This window comes from Balearica regulorum, chromosome Z (assembly GCF_011004875.1).
Source record: "Balearica regulorum gibbericeps isolate bBalReg1 chromosome Z, bBalReg1.pri, whole genome shotgun sequence".
Classification (NCBI taxonomy): domain Eukaryota; kingdom Metazoa; phylum Chordata; class Aves; order Gruiformes; family Gruidae; genus Balearica; species Balearica regulorum.
This window is the reverse complement of record NC_046220.1, coordinates 32,829,132-32,853,763: the sequence shown is the minus strand read 5'-3', so window position 1 is coordinate 32,853,763 and position 24,632 is coordinate 32,829,132. Positions and strand designations below refer to the sequence as shown.

General features: G+C 43.7%; 1 protein-coding gene across 1 annotated transcript in view; it reads right to left on the bottom strand.

The window, feature by feature from the left end:
* The window catches only part of ABCA1 (ATP binding cassette subfamily A member 1), a 97,389-nt gene extending 75,040 nt beyond the window's left edge, over nt 1-22,349 (bottom strand). The window contains exons 1-2 of the mRNA XM_075740859.1: nt 21,969-22,349; nt 5,502-5,648 (exon numbers count right to left, since the gene is read on the bottom strand). Of these exons, the coding sequence (XP_075596974.1) occupies nt 5,502-5,567 (66 nt within the window). The 5' untranslated portion in view covers nt 5,568-5,648; nt 21,969-22,349. The remainder of the gene's footprint in view (nt 1-5,501; nt 5,649-21,968) is intronic.
* Nucleotides 22,350-24,632: the final 2,283 nt, after the last annotated feature.

Here is a 24,632-nt window from a genome sequence, read left to right as displayed (position 1 = left end):
TGCCTATGCATTCCAGGACCAGGAAGTTTGTTCCTCCGGCTTCAGAGGATAATCTGCAAAGAATTACGGGATTTTCTCCTTGATAAGTGCCAGTTATGGGACGAAACTGGATATGCTTAAGGCCCATTTTTGGCTTTTTATAGTTCTTTTCATCCCTTGACTGAAAGAAACCTCCCAACAAATCTTCCCAGCAATAAACTGAATTTTTGGCCTCATATTTTAGGAGTAGTGGGAAGTACTTGTACCCCCATTCTCACATTAAACCACTGAGCTTCTACCCTAACACATCAGGCATGGAAATTGTGCTGGTGGACAACTATGTCAAATCTTTCAATGTCACTGCTGCAAAAGTATATTGGTATCAGGAAAGCAGAGCTACTAAGATTAAGCTCATATGTAGTTACTGTTTTGTTCTAACATACATTTGTTTCCAAAGGTAGGCACCCACTGGTCCAGGGTATTTACATATAGACAGTGAGTGTCAGGTCAAAATATAAAGAACTCAGTTATTTAGAGGGACTAGACAAGAATACAAGAAAGGCCTACTATTAAGCGCAGAGTAGTTTTTAGACATGGATTTGAAACACCAAAAAAACCAGAGATGTGCCTGTCCTACAGGAGCGTGTAGCAACACTACAGCCTAGAACTGAGATACAAGCTGAGATTTCCCAGGCTTGAGCTTCATAAGCCACATTTCTCCTTACACACTCCAGAAAGGTTGCCTAAGCCCGCATTTTAGGTAAGCCATGAGACAAGGAAAAACTGAGAGCTTTTTATGCTGCTACTTATGTTTTTCCTCCCCCTGGGAGAGGGAAACTGGAATGTAATCTTTTCCCCGTCTTTCCTGGAAAATCCTGTCTTCTCCAATAAGACATCTGCATCATTCTGATTACAAGCCAGATAGGACAAGACCCAAACCCCAGTGGGAGAGAGAATCCCCACACACAAATGTGTTTTCCCATGTTACACAATTAACAGTTAAAATTAGGCCAGGCAAACTTTGAGGTGAGAATTCTAGGTGACTACTGTACCTCAAAATAATCTCAGTGTAAAACCAGTGCATTAAAACAGATGCCACTTGATCCAGCAGAGGAAACCACCCAGGATGGCTCCTCACAGATACCCTTAATGGATGACATCCAACCAAACGGCAACCCTATCCAAAAGACAGGAAAACTGAGCAGAGTCTCCCAGGTACTCCTGGAACAGTGCCAGGCTCTGCAGGATGAGTTTGGGATATTGTTTCCATGAAATTGTCATGCACATACTCTATGACTACTGGATAAGAAACTCTACAGAGACCATGCTAAGAAAGATGCCAGGAAGATGCCTCAAGTATCTTTGGTCTCACTACAAACAATGTAGGGGCAGCATACACACATCCACTAACAGTGACAGCCTGCTTCCTTCTGCATTAAATAGTGGTCTGGCTTCCAGAGGTCACAGATGCTCAGGGCTAGGATGCTGACAACTTGTCTACCTCTTCCCTTTTCAGTATCCCCTCACAGCTGCCACCAAGATGGTGTAGAAGGATTTTTCCTCCTCCTCTTGACGGAAAGGTACCTGTGAAACCAGGACAAGTCATTCCCTCCTCCAGCATCAACAGCCATGCTCTAGCACACATCATGTGTGGCCCTCTGCCACCCTGGCTGTAGGCAAGGAGCATGCACTCCTAGTGACTGCTACTACACTGCTTAGGGATAAAGCAGTGTCATCTGGGCTTGTGGAGGTTTCTCAGGGTGACCAAGTAGCCTAGATAGCCTCTTGCAGCCCTGCAACTGCTACAGAACCAGCAAGAAAATGCTGCCCTGGAAAGCAAGTCCTGGCTCACTCAAAGAAACATCAGCCCCAGCCACACCACCCTGGAGTGCACAGTAGCGCTTGAACAGCTCTGTTTTTGAAGGTGAAGCCTGGCCACCTGCACACATAGCTCCTCTTCTGCATACCCAATTATAGTTAATTACACAATCACAAAGGTAACCACACATGGGCTGCATGCACAGTGCTGTATGCCTCTGCACATACAACATGTCTGACTTTGCAGATAGACAGGCTCGGAGAGGACAGAGAAAGGAGGGATGCAGCTTGGACTGGCTGAGTTGCACCTGTACAGCTGAAGACTGCTGCATCACAGCAGCCACTGAAATGCTGCTTAGTGAGAGACAGCTGGCAACTGCTGCTGCAGAGGCTTGCACGGGGTCAAGCTCAATGCGTCAGTGGCATTTCAATAGCAAGGTTGGACTCCCTGGACAGCCTCTAGTGCTATCCAACAAAACCTGAATTCTATTCACTTTGCTCCTAAAGGTCAGTATGTTCCTTCCCCTACTGCTTCCTGACCTGCCTGTGACAGTGCTTTTCATCTGCTATGGCCTTTGCAGAGGAGGACACAGATACTAAAGGGGACGTGTCTCACTAAGGTTCATACTAAGTAGATACTGAAAAATCAAGTCTCCTCACCCATTTTTGGGCTGCAACTACTAGTCCAGCCTGGTAAATAGTGAAATGAAGCTTCAAACCTCCAACTCTTTACCATCCCTGCTCCATCCAGAGTTGAAGGAGGAACATCACATTTACACACAGGTGAATACAGAGGCAGCACTTGGCCCAGAACAAACTGTTTCTAATTTCACTGGGGCTAATCCCCAAAGCATGCCCAATTTATACCAGTTGGCTGATAATGCAGGATACCATTAAATATTGATATCTACACTGTGTCAACAGGAAATCTGTTAAGCAAGAACTAGCCAAACTATCATCTCATCTCATTGTCAACCACCCTCCCCACCTTTACAATCCAGTTTCAATGCAGGGAGCTACCAGCAGCTGATCAGTCTTCTCCAAGCAAGTTTGGGGTGTCTCCTCATTTGCGAGACAGCAGTGACCCCTGAACACGATTTTTCTTCCCTCTTCTCCCCCTGTAAACTCCTTCCCCCACACTCTAGTGCTGTTGGAAGTTATCCAGTACAAAGTAACACTTGAATTGCACACGTCAGGCTGAGCTTTGAACCCAGCTTTCGCAATGCAGCCAAACTCACAGCAGCTGAAGAGGGCTCAGTGGGAAGCAAAGGCTAACCTGCACTTCTTGTGGGACGAAGAGTAAGGATCAAACTATTTCTGGGCTACATCTTCAGTAAGTACAAATAGGAGAGAGCCATCACCAGCACACTCAGCTCAAGGACACTGGTCTCACAGTAAAGCAAACAGATGAATGACTGTGCAGCCTTGATAACAGCATGGTGAGACGTTCTGCTACTTTTCTGCCATTTTCTGCTAAGTGGCCTTCCCCTCCTGACATCTTCAGGTAAAGCCCAAATGGCAACTGTTAATGAGAAAAACTCCAGAGAGATAGGAACCCCACAAAAACAAGTGATGTCTCAGGCCTTCATTGTGAATTGACTAACAGTATCAGTGTGGCACAGACTACGAGCAGTCTTGTGCCCTTCGTGCTACTTGATGGGAAGCTGATACAGAAGTTGATAGAAGGTACCAAGAAATAGCTGAGCAGATCCAAGATCATAACAGAAGTACAAGCAGGAAGGTCTTTTTCACTCACACATGCTTAGCCTACTGTGGTGTTGTGGCATCACCAAAGGATCTGAATGCACTTCTGCTGCCCAGCAAGCTAGCCCACAGCTACCTTGACAGGACATGTCATGCTAGAGCCAGACCTCTTCAAGTAACCTTCAAACCTGATGCATTAATTCCAGAAAGCCTTGCAAAAAAGCACTCATCTTCAGTGTAAAACTCAGCTCCTCTGAAATCTCCTCCTGGTTTAACCAGTTTAAGCATTGCTCCAGAGAATCCACCAATGTCCCAGAGGTCCCCTAGTTGCTAAAGCCAATCTGGGAGAGGTCAAAAGCAAGATCTCTAGCAGCAAGGGAGGAAGAGATTGTTTTCAGTACTAAGAGCATAGGTTACATGGGCAATAGCTAAGAACAGCCTGTCTTTTTAGGACCTGTAGCCAGTTTTGAGACTACCTTCCCCAGCTCCATTGCAACATCCTTCTAAATTATGAGGCTGTTCCAAGGTCAGAATGCTGGCCCATACGTCCAGAGAACAGCCAGCCTCACTCCTTGTGGCTGGCACAGCCTGCAGCTTCTCAGCTGAGCAGTGCTGTCCCAGGAGATCAAGGCTCCTGGGGTAAGGATAAAAACATTCAAATCACACAGAAATTCCTGCCATCACTGGCAGCTCTGTAACTGGAAGAAAACTCAAAGATGCCATGAGCTCCCTTTGTCTGGCTTTATTTAGGAATGGACTAATTCCACCTGTGAATTCACTGGACAAGTCCTATGAAAACAAGCCTCAGACACCTGAGCAAAGACTTCAAAGACTGTCTCTGTCAGTATGGTAGCCTCCTCTCCCTTGTGACTCCCAGTTTCTAAAACGACTTGGCCCCATCTAGCTGGCAAGCACCCAGACATTTGCAGGGTTCAGAAAGCTTATCAGACACCACCACCTTGGTAACTCATGCTCCCTTCACGTTCCCCACTCATACCTCCTCAAGGCCAGATCTAACAGGAGAGATCCTCTGTACCAGCCTGTTGTACAACACATGCCCTTGTCCAACACAGTTATCCCCTAAATCCCTGGAGGGAAAATACCATGTTTTCTCTGGCTTTTGGCTGTCTGCAGCAGTTACAGCATCCTGTGGAGTCTCATTAATGTAAAGGCAGAAGAACCTCAAGAACACCAAACTGGATTCATGCTCCTGTGCCATTGTCACAAGGAGAAACTCTTGTTGTGTATTGTCTATCAGAACAAGTACATTCCCACACTGCTAACAGATGGTGAGGCTAGCACAGAAACTAAATCAAAATGCACCTTGGTAGAAAACCAGCAGTTACCTGGATTTGTCTCCATGCTGGTAAGACACCTCATGCCAGTCATTTAAACTACACTTCCTGTTGCAAAGTTACATGACAGGCTTGGGTTCTCTCCCACTGAAGGTGCCTCCTATTGCTTCCACCACTTCTGCTATTAGGAAATGGCAGAATTTTGTTGCTGCTGTTGTAGCTTGCAGAATTCAAAAGCTTATAGACCCAAGCGCATACTCCTGCAGTTTGGCAATGCCCTACCTGCAGAGCAGATCACAGCACAGTTTTTCAGTTTACATCATCCTGGCTGCATACAGCAGTCGTGCACCCTTTCTGGCTTTAAACTGAAGAGTGGTACATTTAGATTAGATGTTAGGAAGAAATTCTTCACTGTGAGGGTGGTGAGGCAGTGGAACAGGTTGCCCAGAGAAGTTGTGGATGCCCCATCCCTGGAAGTGTTCACTGGGATTCAGGACAGAAGTCTTCAGCACCTCCAAGCCCTCTGGTTTCTGTCCACCCACCACTCTTCAATTTAAATCAAGTCTTTCCATAGGCAGACCAGTTGCTCTACCAGGGACCGCTAGACATAAGACATCAAGATACAGCATTTTTCCTTGTTTTGCTTGAAAAATAAGTTTAAAGGCTACAGTTTAGACCTCAAACAGCCCTTTGGCTAATACTTACAGTCTGTCTTTTTCTGTAGGTGAAGTTCTTCCATAGCAGCAATGCCAGCTGTGTCCAGAAAGTCATCTTCCTTCAGAAAAGCCTAGGAGCTCCCTTTGTGCAGCAGCAGTGGCAGTACACAGCAGAGACGTTGTGGCTGGGCATTAACTAAGGCAGGGGAGGCAGGAAGAAAAAAAGGGTTGAAAAGGAAAAGCTGCATCAGAACAGAAAATGCAATAAGACAAGGGAAAGGCAGAGGCTGCACTCTATCATCCCAGGTGACCCTGCAGCCCCCCATGGTACTCCCCACCACTGCCTCATGCACTCTAGCCAAGTCTCCTGGGTCTCAATAAGCTCAGATTTAGACTCACCGTCTATTACCTCGGAGCTCCAAGGCACAGAACAATGCAATACCCACAGGACAATTTCCCTCCTTTCTGCCCAAAAATTCCAAGAGTAAGAACAGCCCAGAAAGGGGAAAAAAATCACAGGCTTTGAAAGCTGATTTAGAGACCCCCAAATGAGATTGAGCTGTACAATTCAACTCTTTTTTTTTTTTTTTTTTTTAAAAGCTTTACATATTTACTTTTATAATGGTGAAAAGCCTGCTGTCAAATTAGGAAAGCCTTTGTTTTGAAGTCCAGTCAACATCACTTGCAGAAGAAAATGCTCTGCAATTAGCAGACAAGGGAGAAATGTCCATTTACTTGAAGGTGACTAAGAATGACCCTGCAGCCATTCATATTTGAATAAAGTGAATGGAAAATTGCTGTTGAGTCAGTGTCAGGTCTTGCAACCACCTAGCCTCCAACACTGCTGTGAACTGGGTGTATTTGGTATACACACCTTGTGAGAGCATAAGAAAGTATAAAGGGTTGAAAAACACATTTGTCTCTTTGGTGGCTATTAATAATAGCATGGGATAGGCTTGGGTACACACAGACTTCCAGGAAGAATCAATCAAATGGAAAGGTGAAGTTTAATGTACTAAAGCTCATTAAACCTTTTTTTCCAGAATTAATTTGGCATAGCTCAATTTACTTTTGAGTTTAAGCCACTTCATATTAAGAGTATTTTCATTCTGAGTAAGCATCCACACAGGAATTTAGCTAATCCACATAAAATTAATTCCGATTTATGTACTCAAATACACTCTGTTGACAGGCTCAGTGTTAACCGGACAGCTAGCAGCCTATTCAAACACACAGTGAGAGCACCATTCCCTCCAACATCTGTTAAGCTGGGAACATACGTTTTTGATTCTAGTGTCCCACATACCAGTACCCTAACCCAAGGATTCAGAGTTGCATGCCTGATTGCAACTGCATTGAAAAAGTTTCCAAAATCCATAAATGTGCTAGGAACATAAGGCTTCCTCAGGAAATGCTCTGACCAGTCCTACACTGGAGTAAGACTAGATGATAAATGGCAATTCTGGACATGAGCTTTGAGTTAATGAACACTTGTGGCCTTTAAGTCTCATCCAAAAAAAAAAAAAATTCCATTATTTCAATGACTTGCAGATTAAAAAACTTGTCTCTAATAATTACGTCTGTGTTACAAAAAAATTTCCCTAACATGACTAACAAAAACAATTAAACCCATTACACTGAGTTCTACAAATAATTGCACTGTAGTAGCACAACAGCGCTTCTTAATGCCAGTGCACGGAAGCAAAGAACAATAACAGATGCCTCTACAAAAAACTACAAATTGAGCCTCACGTCAGCACACAGATAGCTAAGTGTACTGTCAGCATGGGATCATTAACTTCTGCTAGGTACTGCCATAATTGAGTGATGTGACCTCTACAGATGCTTGTCTTCACAGAAGTGTGCCCAAGTGATCTGACAGGAGAACCTTCCTTCCCTGCCCAGTGCTTCCTGCTGGTTGGAGCCCCCTGACACTAACACATTCCAGCTGCATGCACTTCTGGCTGGTAGATGGTGAAGTCCCAGACATGCTGAGAGGCAGACACTTGACAGGCTAATAGCACATCCACAGCAGGAAAAAACCTGCCCTTTGTGGACAATCTCAAAGGACAAGTCCTGGCTGCTGAGGACAGTGCACACATGCTCATGGACCCAAAGCATACCTTTGGTTACAGGCTTGAATAAAGGGGGGCTTTGCAGCATCTCCTCTGCATGTCAGATTACACATTGAAATCTCTAATTAACATGTAACCCAGAGAAGAAACTAAGTAGGGAATACTATCACCCCTCCTTTGTACCGCTCCACTGATGCATTTCTGGTCAGGATTCAGTGGATTTGGCAACAATGTTTTTACTCGCCCTACTGAGCAACCTGGATTGCTACTCACATAGTGCACAGGTGCTCAGTGACCAATGTGGTGCAAAAATCCTTCACAGAACACCAGGAGCATTGCTCTGTTCAAGCCTTTTTTTTGCAAGATACTGGTCTGTGGGTCACAGACCTACATTTGCTTTACTGCACTCTCCAGTGTGCCACAAAGTGTAAGCCCTTCTGCCTGAGCACAATCCTGCAGCCACAGGGCAAGTTTGGCATACAGAAGTAGAGCACAGGAAAAGACTGCACAACCTTCTACAATCACTGTTATGCAACAAATTTTATCTTCAGATGGGTGTGCAGAGTACCCACCCCATATCCCTCCCCTCTATAAAAATGTCAACTGTCTGCAACAAACTACTTCCCAATGTTTTCCAGCAATTACAGCTAAAGACTAAAATCCAAGAGTATAAATTACCACAGGAAGAGTGCAGGAAGGATCCCGGGAACAGCCAGAGACCTTTGACACTGTCAATAGAAATACAACCAGCTCCTGTGCCTTAATACCCTGCACAGAGGCAGAATAAAATTTGAAGCAGTTTGTGGGATGTTTGAGCTAATCATGGGGTAGTTGGTTTAACCCACATCAATGAAAATCTAGACATTGGTCCCTCGCAATTGCAGTCAGTCTGCAGGATCCAGAACACAGAAATATTGCGCTGTAGAGGTTGTAGGGTTCACACTGCACTGTCTAAATGGTAGTGAGATAAGGGCACGTATTTGATCATTTAACACATCTCAGCTGATCAGCGGAAGCCTGTGCAGCCAGGACTCCTCAGCTATGGCCAACTGCTTGGACACCAGCTATCTGGAGTTCAGCTAAACTTTACTTGGAGCAAAGCAAGTGTGCTGGCCTTCAAGTAAGGCCAGTTTGCATGGATACAAGTTTCAAATGAAGCAAAAACACTGATTTGTAAAGACTGTACATGAAGACTGGAAAACCTGGCCCAGTGCCAGTAGGCACTACTAGTGAAGTCCCAACATTAAACTAGGAGGCAGAGCCTAACACTGGATTATTCACCAAGAGCACAAAACCTGAACCGTGCCCAGCTCTTCTTCCAACTGTGCTGGGGTGACAGCTTTGAAGACATATTCTGCCCCAGTATCTATTACAGACTGGGTACACAGGTTTGCTGATGCCTAGAGATGCCTCTGATTTTGATCCAGAGAAGCTGATACATTTCCTTCACTGCTGATACAAGTTAACTAGACCTGTCTGAATTACTAATGCATCAGAAAGTGTTCTGCAAACTAAGAATCTCAGAAGAAAATGGGTTAGCACCCTTTCAGATGTTCTTCCAGCTGACAAAAGGCAAGAATTACAAGCCAGAGATGCATAAAACTGACAGACCCTACACTCCCAGCTCAGTTGAGTGAAATACAGCTGAAGTCCATCTGTATTTCCACTTCAACACAGCTGGGAAATCCAACTTGCCATTTAGCACTGCAGTGCCAAAACACACAAACACCAGCTAGTTTCCAGTGCAGGCTTTTGTGTTTCACCTAAGATGTTGTGAGCTAACAGTAGCTATCAGTAATCACTCCTGACATTTACCCAGAACCATCTAAAGCAGCAATACTGTTTCCGTCTAGAAGAGGAGCTGCATGAATTCATCACCATAGCATAAGTTTTCTGTGATGTAGAGCAACACAGCTCTGCTAAAGAGAATGAGGATTTATACCTGCCCATACTGGACCCGTCATTTTGAAGTGCAATCTCGTGCTTTTTTAAAGCACTTACTCTGTTAAAGTAGGAAGAATTCCCCAACTGCAACAATTAGCGCAACTTAGTTATGGAGAGATCTTTGTGTAAGACATCCAGCCTTTTCATTGTGTGAACACTGCAAGTTTTCCCATAGAGGTAGATACCAATATACAGCAAATTTAAGCCTAGAGGCATGAGGCTTACTTCTCTTCATCACTCAGAAGCCTATTTTTGTCTAGCTCTGCTTCAGGATTTCTCCACCTCTTCAGCAACAGATGCAACACAACAGCACAACTCAGACCATATGGAGCACACCAGGGGAGACTCAAATTGCCTACAACTTCAGGGTACACCTGGCAGCTGTCCAGTAGCTCTGGTGCAAACTGAAACTGCCACCTTACCATAAGTAAACAGATACCATCAGAAGGGTCTGTTTGATAATTGAAAAAAGCAATGTGTGTTTGGAATGACATCCTGAGTCCAGGCCTATGCCCTATGCAACACGTAGGTACAGCAATAAGCGTTCAGTTAACCAGCCAGCCGAGAAAAAGTAAGGATTAAGAAGCCATTTTATATTTAGCCAGCAAATAAATGGTGGGGATCCAGTACACAGAGGTCCCTGCACATTCTACCAACATGTCAGACTTGTGCACATGGAATGTACTATTTGTTAGGCGTCTCAAGTTTTCCCAATTCCAGACAAAAAACACACAGAGGGGATCAAGTAATAAAAGACATCCAAATACATCCCCAGATCTTTTGATGCAGTTACTCCCAGTCTCTTCCTAGGAAGAAGTTTATACTTAGAACTACCAAAAACCTTCTTCAGCTTGCAAAAATCAGTGGACATCAGCGAACTGGGAGGAGATGAAGAGCGATTTGCATCTATCTCCTGATCTGGCCTGGGGCTAGCAAAGTTCCATCACCAGATCAAGACCTTCTCTACTCATTCAGACCAGCAACCGCTACACCTACCAGCACAATTAAAGTACAGGGTCCACATGCTTGTCCCACAGCCTGCCTTTCAGAAGACTCCCTGCGCATAACATTTCCCCCCCGCCACAGAAACCTTACATGGCCTCCAGACCCACAGGGCTGCAATTCCATCCCAGTGTACAATTCAGAAAATTTCTCTAACAGAAAGTTAGGCTATAGGGCAACCTCTGAAAACGCTGGCATTGAAACACATACCTTCACCAACCCTTTCTTTCTAGATCAGTACTACCCATTACTTGGAAATAGAATGGCTGTTGAAAAGTCCATTAGCTGGTATGCCAAGAGTCTCCAGACCCAATTCATCTTAAATACAAAGCCATGTATTTTTACAGCTGTAGATTTAAAGAGGAAAAAAGCTTAAGTGGCAGAGAATCAATTCCCCACCCCCGTGGCTGGTGTCTGTACTAAGTAAACATAGAACGGCCTTCAAAAGCAGCTTTCTGCAAACAATGCAGCTGTTTGCTTTCTTTTGGGGACGAAAAAAACCTTTCCCCTAGAGAAGAAATCACTATTTAGTCAGGGAACAAAGCAAACTTATCAAACCTTATGAGACTGGAACATTTCAGGATTCTGGCAACAGGCTACAGACCCTTTATTTCTCCAACAATGGTTTAAACCCAGTCCTGGTCAGTAGAGCTAAGAGTTTTTACTAGTTGTTGAAGGTTCCTCCATGAAACCAGTTAGTGGCCTCTGTCCTGTTCTCTGTCAGATTTCAACATCACAAAAGCTATCACCACTGGCAGCTCTCCACAGACCAAGCAGCCATGGAGAGTATCAATCTAATATCTAGAGATGATGTGCTTATGAGGGGAAGAAAGCATTTGGTGGACACAGCATCAGTTTGAACTACAAGAGCCAGTGATGTTCCTTTCCCATGAGGGGACATGGTATAGCATTTTATGCTTTCTGCCTCAGATGAAAAGTTATAATCTGCTTAACTCCAATTTTTTTTTGCCTATGTATGTATCAAGTCAAACAAGACTGACTTTGGAAGAAAAGGGGCAACTGAAGCACAAACACCAGATTTCAGCAGAAATATAGTCCTCTTCAGTAATGCTGAGAAATGTCTTAACATTTCATTTCCTTTAGGCAGTATCAGACTGTATTAGGTGGACCAAGTAATATCATAAGCCATGTCAACTCTGCAAAGTCCAGATCTGAGGCCAAAGTCCCCCAGTGCTCCAAGTGCCATCAGTTGAGAGCAGGTCCCCATGAGGTCTGTGAACACCAAGGCAGGACAGAAGTGTCTGCCTCATGAACTGACATTTTGACTCAGACAAGACAAACTATCAGAGAATTACTGGCCTAGATAGGCATTTGGATAACAGAAGCGCAGGTTAAGCTAGGAGTCCAAATTAAATCCACATCTCCCAAATCAAGGTCTAGCATCTTGATCACTTCTCTGCAGAGCACCAGGATTTTGCTTCTTCCAGCATAGTAGCTACAGCCAAGTGACTTACTCTTACACAACTACATCCCGCTTTGTACAACCTATGACTGTGCAAGGATAGAAGAAGCCTCAAGGCACAAGTATGTGGAGAACACTTCCACAATTCCCAGAAAGGAAGCACTTTGCGTCTATGCAACTTCAAAAGAGACCAAAGGAGGAGGAAAAAGAGCATTGATCCCAACTCTGTTGGGATTAGGCTAGACAAAGAGCAGCTGTGGACAAAGGCCATCTTTTTTTTTTTATCCTGCTGCTAGAGGTCTAGTTGGAGACATTATCCACAGTAGAAACAGCCAGTGGATAAAGAAACAGAAATAATGTCCATTCTACAATCAAAACAATTAACACAAAACTTGCAAAACCCACAGGAGCAAGTCTGGCATTCCCATGTCTAAAATTTTCGAGAAATCAAACATCTACTGGAGCTCTAGGAAAGAGGGGAGACTGCCATCTAAACAATTATACTTTTATAGGAATAACAGTATTGCTCTTTTAAAGTCATCTTTTAACCTAATGAGTCTGAACTAAGTTACAAAAAGGTGCCATGAGAAGTGTTAGCAGCCCAGAGAGTTCAAGCAACTCACCTGAGGACACAAGCAAAGCAAAGAGACGAGAATATAACCAGCAGATCCCACACAACTGTCTCCTGGTTTGAGCACTGCTAGACTCCACAGCAATTACAAGCAATGCAGGATCAGCAGCAGGTGTGTGAGCTTTGAACCTACAGCCTGCTGCCTGGGACACAGGGTCATTATCAGTGGAGCCACACAGACACAAAAAGCAAGTCTTTCGTAAGCTCCCCACAGAGGGCTTCCATTTCTCTCCCATTTGCCAAATAAGTATCAGACACCCAGTTTCCTACCCCATCTAAAAATTCATTCAGCAAGAAGTGCTTTCTTCTTCAAGATCTCCCAGGTCATGTCACAGAGTTTACACCAACTCCTTGTTACCAACAATGTGATTGGAGACCTTCTGGGTCAGCAGGCAAGAATTTAATCAGGACCACAAACAACAATATGTGGGTAGCAATTCTTGGCAAGATCCACTACTAGTTTACATCACTCTACACACACTGACTACTTGGCCTTAGGTTTGGTAGTAAACAGGTGCTGGCCTTGTTCTTCAGAGCTTACTAATACTGAAAGCAACTAGTACATTGCTTTCAATGCGGCCATCCATCTGCCCTCTAAATAACAATGATTTACACGACAGAAGCACTCTAAGATCCAGCTTCATGATAATCCCCAAGCAGTTTGATTCATTTTCCATCCTTGAGGAGCACGTCAAGTTTTGTAAAACTAACAAAAGATAGTACCAAAGCATTGGGCAGCTGACAAAAGGTCTCATGGAATCCTTCTAGTGACCTGCCACCTCTGGTCCAGACAAAACTGAGACGCCAGGTATCTCACTCATCCGCAGGGCCCTTAAGGCAGCATGCACACAGCTACCAAACACTGAAATAAACTACTTCGCTCTGTTGTCTAAGGGGGCCCAACCTCACAGAAGATTGGAGACAACCAATGGAAAATGACTTCTTTTAGCACAAGTTGACAAGAAAATGCCTATTCACAACCTGCTTTAACTGCTGCTATTAAAAGGATTAGTGATGCAACCCAAGCCCGAGACTAGGTTCTGCCTGCTGCAGTAGGTACAGCACAGAGAAGGGAGCCTGGACCTTGCTCTGGCAAGTTAGAACTATATAATGGGATATTAGGGGCAGAAATCTGGCTTCCCAACTATTTAGGCAAAACGGTAAGGAGTTTCTAAAGGTATCTAGCCTCAGCGCTAGGACTGAGCGAATGGATTTTTCAAAAATCAGTATATTACATGCTGAGTCTTTCTGAATACTTCACTATCAACAGCTGAGCAGACAACCATTTTGAAAGACCTTGCCCAGAACTAACATAATGAGCACTGAAATCCCTGGCCCTGAACCCTTCAGAGTATCTGTCTTCCTTCTTCTGTCAAAGCCAAATTCCTAAGATGTATTTCTAGGCCCCAGGGGGGCCCATCCCTAACAATCACAAATAAACTGTATGGGGCAGTTTCCCCAAATTGCCAAGCGCTAGCTTACAAATTACTCTGTAATGCAAATTGTCCTCAGTGCCTCCTTAGACACTGACACAAAGCCACATTTTCAGAAATTGCTGGTGTTTTATAATCTTCCCATGTGATACCACATGCCAACTTTTAAAAACCTGTCCCAGGTCACAGGAGAATGTCTGCCTACCAGAATGACCCCAACAACTGGTTCTCATTACTTCTAGCGTGCTCAAAAAGCTCATTGGTGAAAACAAGTGCAGCTCCAATGCAATGGAAGAAGTTGAGCTTGCACGCACCACAGCTGGACTGACCCAAAGAAAGGCAGTGCAAGAGATGTAACATGCATTTCAGCAAGCGGAATTGCTTAAATGTAGAGTATATCACTCAAGATGAAATGTAGTCATCTATTTTACAAAAAAAAAAAAAAAACAAAAAACCCCACCCAAAAAAACCCACCCAAAAAAAACCCCAAGAAAAGCCAGCTTCCACTGGAAGCTTGTGAAATATGTGAAGCATTTCAACTTTCAACATTACACCTCTACTTTCTCCATACAACAAAAAAAGCCAAAATCTAGTCCATTCTCTGGAAAAAGCAAACACAAAAGCTGATTTGCTTTATCACGGCCAATGTCCAAAAATCCATAGTCCATATTAGATTTTTTTTTGGCTCTCAAAGAATGAGCTTTTCTCTAGCAGAATCTAGAAATAATAGAACATCCTGCTAAAATAATAATTGCGACATTTGAGCTCAATTCATGCCATTAAGCTTTGATCTCTGAGCAACTATAGTATCATCAGTACACAGTCTGCAAAAAGCTGTGCTAAACAGCCCCAGTTACATTTTCCAGCTGATGACGCAGCCTGTTTAAGGACGTTAGCTTCACAACTAGGAAAAAGGGTGAAGCATTTCACATTACAAAAGGTACCTTTCTGCTTGGCCATAGCCTCCAGGGGGAGAAGGAAAGCAGGGCTCCCCCAAGAAAGTCATCCGTCTCATCAACTTTTCCTAAAAGAAATCCATAAGCTCAGAGGGTGTTAGGCCAGAAACACTTTTGACCACCACCCTTTACACAGCACATCCTAGTCATTGAATCATTTTAGACAAAGTAGCCATAGATACGGTTTAACAAAGTGTAATGGTGATAGGTGCCCCACAGTCCTACTGCAGAGTGGCTGGTGCATCACTGGGATGTTTTTATGTTCTGTTGAGCAAAGTTACCAAGCCTTGCAAGCTTTGCCATCACATTCGTAAGGCTTTTTTTGGAAGGCAATGTCTTCTCCTACATCTTGTTTTTGTAGCTTGCTTTTCATTTTGGGAGAAGACAAGGACACAAACTATACTCAGTACAAGATTAAACTGCAGTTTGAGGTGTATGCCTGCCATATAACATCCAAAGAAACTTTACTGTTATTTTCCTCTTGATCTTTGCCATTTGGCACCATCATGCCATAAACCAGTGCACGTGTTCAAAAATAGAGCAGAACACAACATGGCTTATACTGTAGAAAACATCCAAGTGGTGCCTTTGGGATTCACTGGCATAAAGAATAAGCTGTTAAGCTTAACACGTACACAACTGCACTGATCTGTGGCATAGGTATAAGTAACAGCAGATGAAACAAAAAAATATCCCTGAAGTACACAGAAAAACATCAGCCAAGAAAAAGCCTCTAGCACAATGAAAGGAAATTACATGTTGAAAAAAGCAACAAGCTGGCAAAGGAGGTATTTAGCAGCCATTGTCAGCTTGAGCAGAGTTTGATCTTTTAAAGCCTACAATAGACAGGCTCAGAACAAGACCTCAGCTCCCACATGGCTACCATCTAAATGTATTGATTTGGAAGCTAGTAAATCACTTAAGTGATAAACAGATGTCCAAGTACCTTTGAAAGCAGCAAGCATCAGCTATGAAAAGGAATGAATTTCTGATCAATCATGGCAACTGACACAGAGTTCAATAACCACTTATTTCTAAAGTTATTCATAGAAGAATATGAAAATAATTGGCACACACGATAAGAAGGAAGCCCACGTGCCTGCTGTGGCAGGTGTGGCACAGGGCAGCTAGCTGGGAGCACTGCCAGAAAGCATGCACCTATCGTCCCCATTTTGCCTGATCCACAGAGGAAGCAGTCATTCTACACATTGTATATTCTTCAGCTCCAGCTGTACAACCCATACCCCCAGTGGTAAAGCTTCAAACCTTAGGGTCAGCACAACAGTTGACAGACATGCAAAGCAGGCTAACATATGCCTATTTTAACATCACACACCAATCTAAAAGAGATAAGGATGACAGAATTTGTTCATGTCCTAAGCAATATCTCATGATGCAAAATAGTTCAGGACAGAGTTCCATTAGTGTTCTCCAATACTTTCAAGGGAACAAGCACTCAGGTGAAGAGCTGTGGTCTACTCAATTTCAGCCAAAAGACTCAGAACAGAACACACTTCAGGTACATGCAGAAGTGGCATGAAATGCCAAGAAAAACAAGTTTGCAAGAGAGAAATGTAACCAAACTTTTTGCAAGTTTTTAATGTATATAGGATTCAGACCACTTTTTTTGTTGAGCTTAGGATAATCTTAATGGTGCTCAGTGAGGAAGTTCCACTGGCATCAAAGCATACTCCCCACAGACAATCCAGTTGACTGCAATCATGTCTGGTTTTATATATAAATACAATTGGGAATATGGACTTAGTATATAGTAATATATCAAAAGCATGTTGCAAGAACTGGGAGTGAAGCACTGGAAGACAGGGCAATCAGGAGAACAAAAAAATAACCTGGGAAAAATAAGATCTGAAGAAATCTGAAGATTGTGTATAGGTGATGGCATCAGTTTGCTAGAAAAAGGAAGTGGGCCCATATCTCCCCCAAGACAGCAGAAAAACTCCTATTGCTTACTTTAGGCTGAATATTTAAATATAGGTTTGAGGGAGCTGGGAAACAAAGCATTAAGAATTGCTACTCTAATTTAATAGGATAAAGTATAACTGTCTAAAATAATTTAAAACAAAGAAATTAGATAAGCACATTGCCCATTGGTAGAACAAAAACACAAATGCAAGATCAATTTAGTTTATTAAACAGGAATGCTTCACTTAGGAGTAGATTTTGAACTTTGACTCCAGTACTGCTACCAGAATGAAATGTCGGTGTGTCTGTGCTCAGAGAAGGTTGGTGCTGCTTTATTATTTGGATGAGGAGAGTTCTCGTGGGTTTGTGTTTTTTTTTAAAAATCCATTCAAATTTGGTCCTAACTCTGCTTTTACCAGCAGGTAAGCTAAACTCTTGTTATGGGAACATAATTACAATATGGGGAAGAAAAAAGCAATCAGTAGACCCTAGAATATCAGTATATATACACACAGCTCTCAGACAAAAGAACATATATTATAATTTCCTTATTTCTTTTGAAGGGACAAAAATTCACCTGGAAAAGCAGAAGCTACATCTGAAACCGTGGGACTTAAACCCAGGTTGCTGAAAACTAGCAACACAGCCCACAGTCTTTAAAAAGATGAGTTACCTGCTACAGGTAAGAAAAAAAACAACCCACTTTCTCTTCTACCATGAGGAGTATAAGCCTTTGTCATCTCATTGTCCTTACAATAGTGAAAACAGGTAAGAGGAAACAGGGCAAGTCATCACAACAAGACAGGCACAGGTGCTGGGAGCCAGGTTCTCCTGGTCCCTAGTCCTGATCTTATCACATATAACGGTACCACCACTGCTGCTCCGAGACCTTTCGTACGTCTTAATTTTGGCTTTTATTAAGCTAACAAGCAATAATGCTAATGAATACTAGTTGCATGGTTTGCTTTCCTGCTCCTGGTAACAACCATTCACTTGGAAACGGGCTAGTAAAACAGCAAATCGTTTCAGGGAGCCAAGCAAGTAGGGCTGTAGCAGGTTTTGGCCACTTCTATCTTCCACACAGCACTGCCTGCCCATGTGCTAAAAAGGAAACCAGACCTCCAGAATGATCTCTGAACTGTGTGGTCAGAGGCTCTGACTTTGTTTGTTCTTCCCTGGAGAATGACCTTGCTATCTAGCCCAAACCAGAACAGTCTTGGAAAGGATCTTTTGCTCTCCTTTTTCTGTCTAATACCAATTGTTCTCTAACAAGGTTAGCATAATGCAAACCCATCTCTTACTGCATTAGATAAAGCTCTGCTAAGCAACACTCCTCCAGAAAATAACAGAAGAGGAAAAAGGTCAGCTTGTGTATGGATATTTATGCCACTCAAACGGATGTGCATTCTTGTAATCTGTGATAAAGCTTTTTCACTAATAACCCAGTGAAGAGAGATCTGAATGCCCCCATTTCCCCCCCCAGCATTAGCTGTTGTGTCAGGAAAGCGGCATCAACAGTTTACCATCCTACTCTGTCCTGCTCTCGGTCCTTGAGACAAGCTCACGCTTTTTCTCCTAATGACAAATGTTAAAAAAAGACAGGACAAGATTTACTTTCACCTATTTTAGGGAAACAGACAAAAAAATAGAGAACAAAGTACTCTGTACTGATGACAGTCAGTAGTTCAAAATACTGAGTTGCTCTGTAAGACTTTCCTATGACCAACAGAAGTAAAAGACATGTAGCTACAGAATATGAAATATTTTAACTTTTTGTTGTGATTATCTTTTGAACACTACACATAGCATCTTACCATGGTATTTTAAATCTATACTCTTAATATCAGTAACTGCAGATATGCATGCTGGTTAACTACACAGAAAACTTTCAAGTGTTCAGGAGTCAAATCCTCAGCTGGCATAAGTACAAGATAATCTCAAAGAGATTGAATTTCTACCATGTTAGACCTGGAGAAAATGGGTAGAGTCCTAGCCGACTCAGATGAACAAGGAAAATATGTCATACGAATAAAACATGTTTTACTAAACAGTAGGTTCTGACTCTAGCCCCTCTCACAGCAGAGATCAAGAATAACCAGCCTAATGGAAACACACTGGTGTGTGGCCAGCCACAGCCTCCAGATTTATTTCAGGATTTGGTGTGCTGCCCAGCCTAGGAGACCTATGCAAACACCAAGGGTGCTTGCTCCAAGGTTACTTAAACAAAGTGGTAGTCTAGGTGCCTTTCTGCTCTGCTCCTGTCATCATTGTGCTGGCACCAGAGCTCAAAGCCATGAGAAGACTCTGAGCACAGGATGCTGAAAAAAATCACCAAGCAAAAAGAGGGAGTTCGTTCTCAATTACTCATCCTGGGTTAGTGAACTCCAGCACCATCAAGGAGGACGAAGTGGAGGAGAGCAAAAGAGAACAGGCACTTGGGGGAAAATGAAGCAGGTTCATTACTGGCTCACTAGCAACCTTCAATTACTCTGTATTAAAGTTCTGAAGAAATCACACCCTAAGAAATACTGTGCCTGCATGGGGCAATGCATATGATAAACACTAGCAGAGCTGATCATATTTGGCCACAGGTGGATGAGTTCAGGACTGATCGTCCTCTTGCTCTCTCTTTGTGGGTCTAACTCTGCCAGGTGAACTCATTGGTGAAACAACAGGCTTGCACAGATGAAGGCAAGGGAAGACTTCCTTTCTGAATTGTATATGTTACACTTGAATAACACATAAGACATTGCATGCATCAGCCCAGAACTTCAATAGAAGGTCCAGAGCTGCTTTCCTCAAGTCATTGAGACTTATTCCTGAATCACAGTAGACTGTTTTACCCTTGCACAGCCAGGAGGAAGTTCAGCCCAAGGAATGATAGAGAAAAGACTACTCCTGGAACAAAAGCCAAAATAATTTTACTGACCTTTTTTGAAAATCATCGCATTTCATTTTCTGTAGTTCAGTATTTCACTAGGAGCCACTCTTATCTACATTGTCACGGTAGATGTCAAATTTGGTGCCGGAGCAAGTCTCTGCTCACACCAATAGCACTGGGCTACACTTATTTTTTAAAAAAAATTTAGCATTACAAAAAAGGTTTGTCAGCAGCTGCCTCTGGCAAACTGATTTATAAACATGCCTCAATCTCACTAGGTGAAGAAACCATTAAGAAGCTTTCAACATACCCGCTTACACTGCTTGCGCAGCTGTATTCAGAGGAAATTTGGAAATTATATCCAAGAGATTACCACAGCTCCTGCAAATGCCAAAATCTTCCACATAGCTGCACCTAAGGTGTTTGTTTCACTTAAATATGATATGGCTAAGTATTTCAGCAGCAACTTATCAGAGGAAAATAATTGTGAATGCTTGGGGCTAGCTGCTTGATTATTACTCTCTAACCCCGGGTGACAGCAGTTGTGATCTCTTGCCACTCAGAGGTCAGCAGATATCTCCTCACACCACCTACGATGAGCATTAAAAAAATAATAATAATTGACACTTTTAAGCTAGGCATTCTCAATTTCAAAAGTTCATCTTAGATTCTACCATACACCTCTTATGTGGATTAAAGTTTGGTAGTGCAGAACACTTCACAAAGAATTGACTTCTAATTCTTACCATTATCAGCCCTACCAAATTACAGTTACTTGAGAAACAAGGTGCTCTGTAATGAGCAAAGGCATCAGATACCTGCCCCTATTTGTCCAGACCACACCAGATACAGACTGTACCACACTACTCTTACATGCATTGAAATCCAAATTTGCACAATGAATAGTGAAGACCCAGCACCCAGGTTTGTATCTGTTACATCAGTAACACACTGCAGAGTCCCAGGTACTACCCATTTAGCTTAATAACCTGTGCGGGCATCACAGAATCACCATGCACTGATCTGCATTACAGTAAAGTCTCAGCATACATTGCCATTCCCACTTGTTAGGGAGGCATGCTGTGCCACAAGGGCCAAGCACAAAAAGCATTTGCACTGAATGTTTACTACCATGACCCCCTTTCAAAACTGAGTGAGACTGCTCAATTACAAAAACCTTTCAACAGCAAGCTTGGCCATTGCTTGTTAATGGAACATCCCCAAGACATGGCTGTTCTATGCTGTACAAGAGCCACCTTATTTTCAAAGGAATGTCCAAATTGAATTTAATGCATTAATCCATATCAATAACTTTCAAGAAGTCCAACTCCTCTTTAGGTTTCAATTTAACACAAGTTTGTAACCACATGTTTACATCCCTCTGGCTTCGGTAAGGTCTGTTCATCTATTCAAACACACTAAAGATCAACTTTGATCCTCCAAGTAAGTTATTTGTATACCCTTAAAATCTCCAAGCCCAGCAGCTAGAGGGGAGGAAAGGAGGAGCACAGGGGATACGCTCCTGGATTATGTTTAGAAAAAGACAAAAACACATCCTAACATGAACTTTTAATTTATAGCTGGCAGTATCTTCCCTGATAAATTTTAAGCATCTGGGCAGTCACACACCTCCAGAACTAAGCAGTAGTATTTTATAACGGGCTGATGATAGGTTGTAATGTGGCAGTCCAGACTTAACAGTCTGGCACGCAGAAGCAAAATTTGTTGCATGCAACTAAACCTCCTGCCCATCACAAAAGCAGCCAGATCGACCTTTTATTTTTACATCCCCCTTCATCCCAAGGCCCCCCTCTCCTCCCCCACGACTTTACAGGATTCCCATAGGGGTGAAGGGGATGAAAACCCTCCCGTTATCTTCTAGCACCCACCAGGGCTGTAAGAGGCGGCAGTAAGGTGAGCCACCCTACGCGAGCGCTGCCAAGTCAGAGTCGCTTCGCTCAGGATAAGCTAAAATAAAAGAATTATAAAAAGAGTAAGCAGACATGAAAAAACACCCACTTAGCCCCTTCCCGATGCCCCGCAAGCCACCCTCTGAGCCACGCTCCTGACACGCTGAGCGCAGCGAGCGGCACCACGCCGGAAAACAAAATCAAACCAAAACAAAAAAACCCACTTATTTGCTTTTTTTCCCCTCTCGCTTTATGCCGCCTGCTCCGGGCGGAGCGGGGATAAGCGGGAAGCCTCCCCCAACAGCGGCCCGCGACGCGTCCTCCCCGCTACCGCCTACCTCCCCGGCTAGCAGCCGCGGTCAGTACCGAGGGCAGCCGAGCCGAGCCGAGCCGAGCCGAGCCGAGCCGAGCCGTGCTCCGCCACCTCCGCTCCGCGCTCCCGGCCCCTGCGCCGGCCCCGCTCCCGCTACCAGGCGCCCGCGCCCCGCAGCGCCTCTTATAGGGCGGCCGGGAGCTGCCCGCGGTGGGGGCGCCCGCCCCTTCACGGACGGGGCCGCCCAGGAGGGTTGTTTTCCTCTTCCACTCTCCTCTTTTCCGGTGTCCTCTCTCCTTTTTTTATTCTCTTCTTCATTCTTCCCTTTTTCTTTTTCCTTTCTCCTTTTCTGTTCCCCTTCCCCCCTTTTTTGTTTTTCCTTTTCGCTCAGCAGCGGCTCCTGCTTCAGGCAGGAGAAGGGCGGGGACGCGGCGATTTACATGTGGGCGTGCACACTGCAGCCAAAATCAAGCTGCAGGGTTGTGTATGTCCGCCTCGGCCCCCCCCCCCCCCCCCCCCCCCCCCCGGTGGGACACGGGTGGCGTGGGCTAGCTGCCTTGCTTTTTTGCGGAACCCCGCGCTTGCCGGAGCGTGAGAAGCATCCCACCCACCCGCATCTGGCTCCCACGCCTGCCCCCCCGCCGGCCCGTCCTGAGGACCGCCGGCAGAAGGAGCAGAAACCTGGGCACTGAGTTAGCTACCTGCGAAGTCACTGCACTTCCACCGCGCTCAGCTCCACACCTGCTCTGCTCCCTGCATCTTCAGAGCTGAGCTGGTGTAAGTTGGGCTCATATACATCCCCAGCTGTCCGGCTACAGAGCGTACTGAGAGCACTGGCCTGGCAGGAATCGATCAATAATAACCAACCTCAACAGGACCAGAATTTGTCCTCCATGTCACTTATGGTATGGAAAAGGCAAGGAATTGTGAAAGCTAACATAAAGCTATATACCCATAAATAAGGATGAATTCAGTTGAGTCAGTTCTTGGAGAAACTGACAACCATTCAGAAACTGAAAATCCCCCCCAACTTACTTTTAAAGGTTCACAGTGCCCACCCTGACTTGCTCCAAACACAAAATCCATAAATCATTGTGTATTTTAGCTACCTGAGAAATGGCCTGTGTTATTTACCTTAGCAATTAATTCTCAGGTGGCTGAGGATGTCACAGTTCCTTGTCCTCCCAAAAGGGCTCCTTCCATAGAAACATCACCCATCACGCAACCCCCTCCACATTTTTTGCCTGGTACACAGCGTACACGGCAGGAACACTTAAAAACACTGCAGTGCAACCTGTGAAAATGTAGCAGTGCATTTTCAAGGCATAAAATGCTCTGTGAATGAAAACAAGTAATGCACAAAAGGCAGGCAAGTCTAAATTAGGGTTCTCTCTACAGACATAATGCACTGCCATTGCTCTTCTGCAGTGAAGTGGCTGATGTTATGTGCATGCTGCTAATGCTTTGCCTTATTATGAGCAATCTGGATGATGCACGGTTACTGAGGAAACTGTATCTTTGAGTTTCCTGACTTGTATTTTGATGCTAAGCCTGCCACCATTGTGTTTCTTCAAGTGGCATAGAAATACAAATACCTGAAAGCAAACTCCAGAGAGCTTGGACTGATTGTGGTCTGAAATAATATTATGCACTAGAATCTCACAGATAGCAGTAAATATTCAGACTAATAATGTAGACCCTTCTACACTGAATAAAAGCTGACATGTTCCTTTCAGCAGTGACCCAAGCTCCTTCTCTCAGTCACCATCTCAGAGAGATGCTCAAGGCTAGACAAAATGAAAAAGTTCCTGGTTTTGATCTTAGTATCCCCAGTGTAGCTGCTACATGACTTCACTGACTTAAACAGATTCACTCTGTTTGTACCCTCATCTGGTTGTAAAACTGAAATAAAAATTGGGTCTTTAATGTATAAATGCAGCTGTATGTTTTCCACCATATACTAGAACTTTCCATCTTTACACATTTCCAAACATTTACTGGATTGCAATTTTAAATTGTAAAATTAATAATTTCAGCATGTTTACTCAGAACACAGGGAGAAAGAGTGCATTTAGTTTATTATCACCAGTGTTAGAGCTCATCCCACATAATAAAGAGTTTGAAAGAGAGTGGGGTATACTGGATAGGCTTTTCAAAAGAATTAGCGACCTGGCATCAGTCAAAACAGCACTACGTCAATACCAAAGAGCTGAAAATTGCCCTGCTACTGGTGTCTCCTTAAACCAGGTTCCTCTAAGGAAAAAAGTGGAGTTTTTCAATATCATCAGAAGGCTGGATTTTTAAATTCTGGAAATTGGTATCTGTGCTAACTGTTAAAGCATTTGGACAACATTTTCCAATAAAGCAGCTAATATACAGCTGTTCATCAGAATCAAATGGAGCATTTAATTTAGTTTGCTCTGTTAAAATACCTGTAGGATGGTGAGAAAGCATCTTTATGCACCACTGGATAGTATTTTTCCACTTTTGCATTCTCCCAGTTGCATGACCACAGCATCAGGTCACTGAGAGACAAGCGCTGACAAATGGTACAAGAAGGATGACAAGGAAAGGGGGACACAGTTAGATCCAATGCCTGGACTGAACAAACACTAAGTCTGTAGTCACACTGGGAATAGTTTCTAAGAATAACAATCATCTCCTCCACTGACTACACTTATATTTGGGT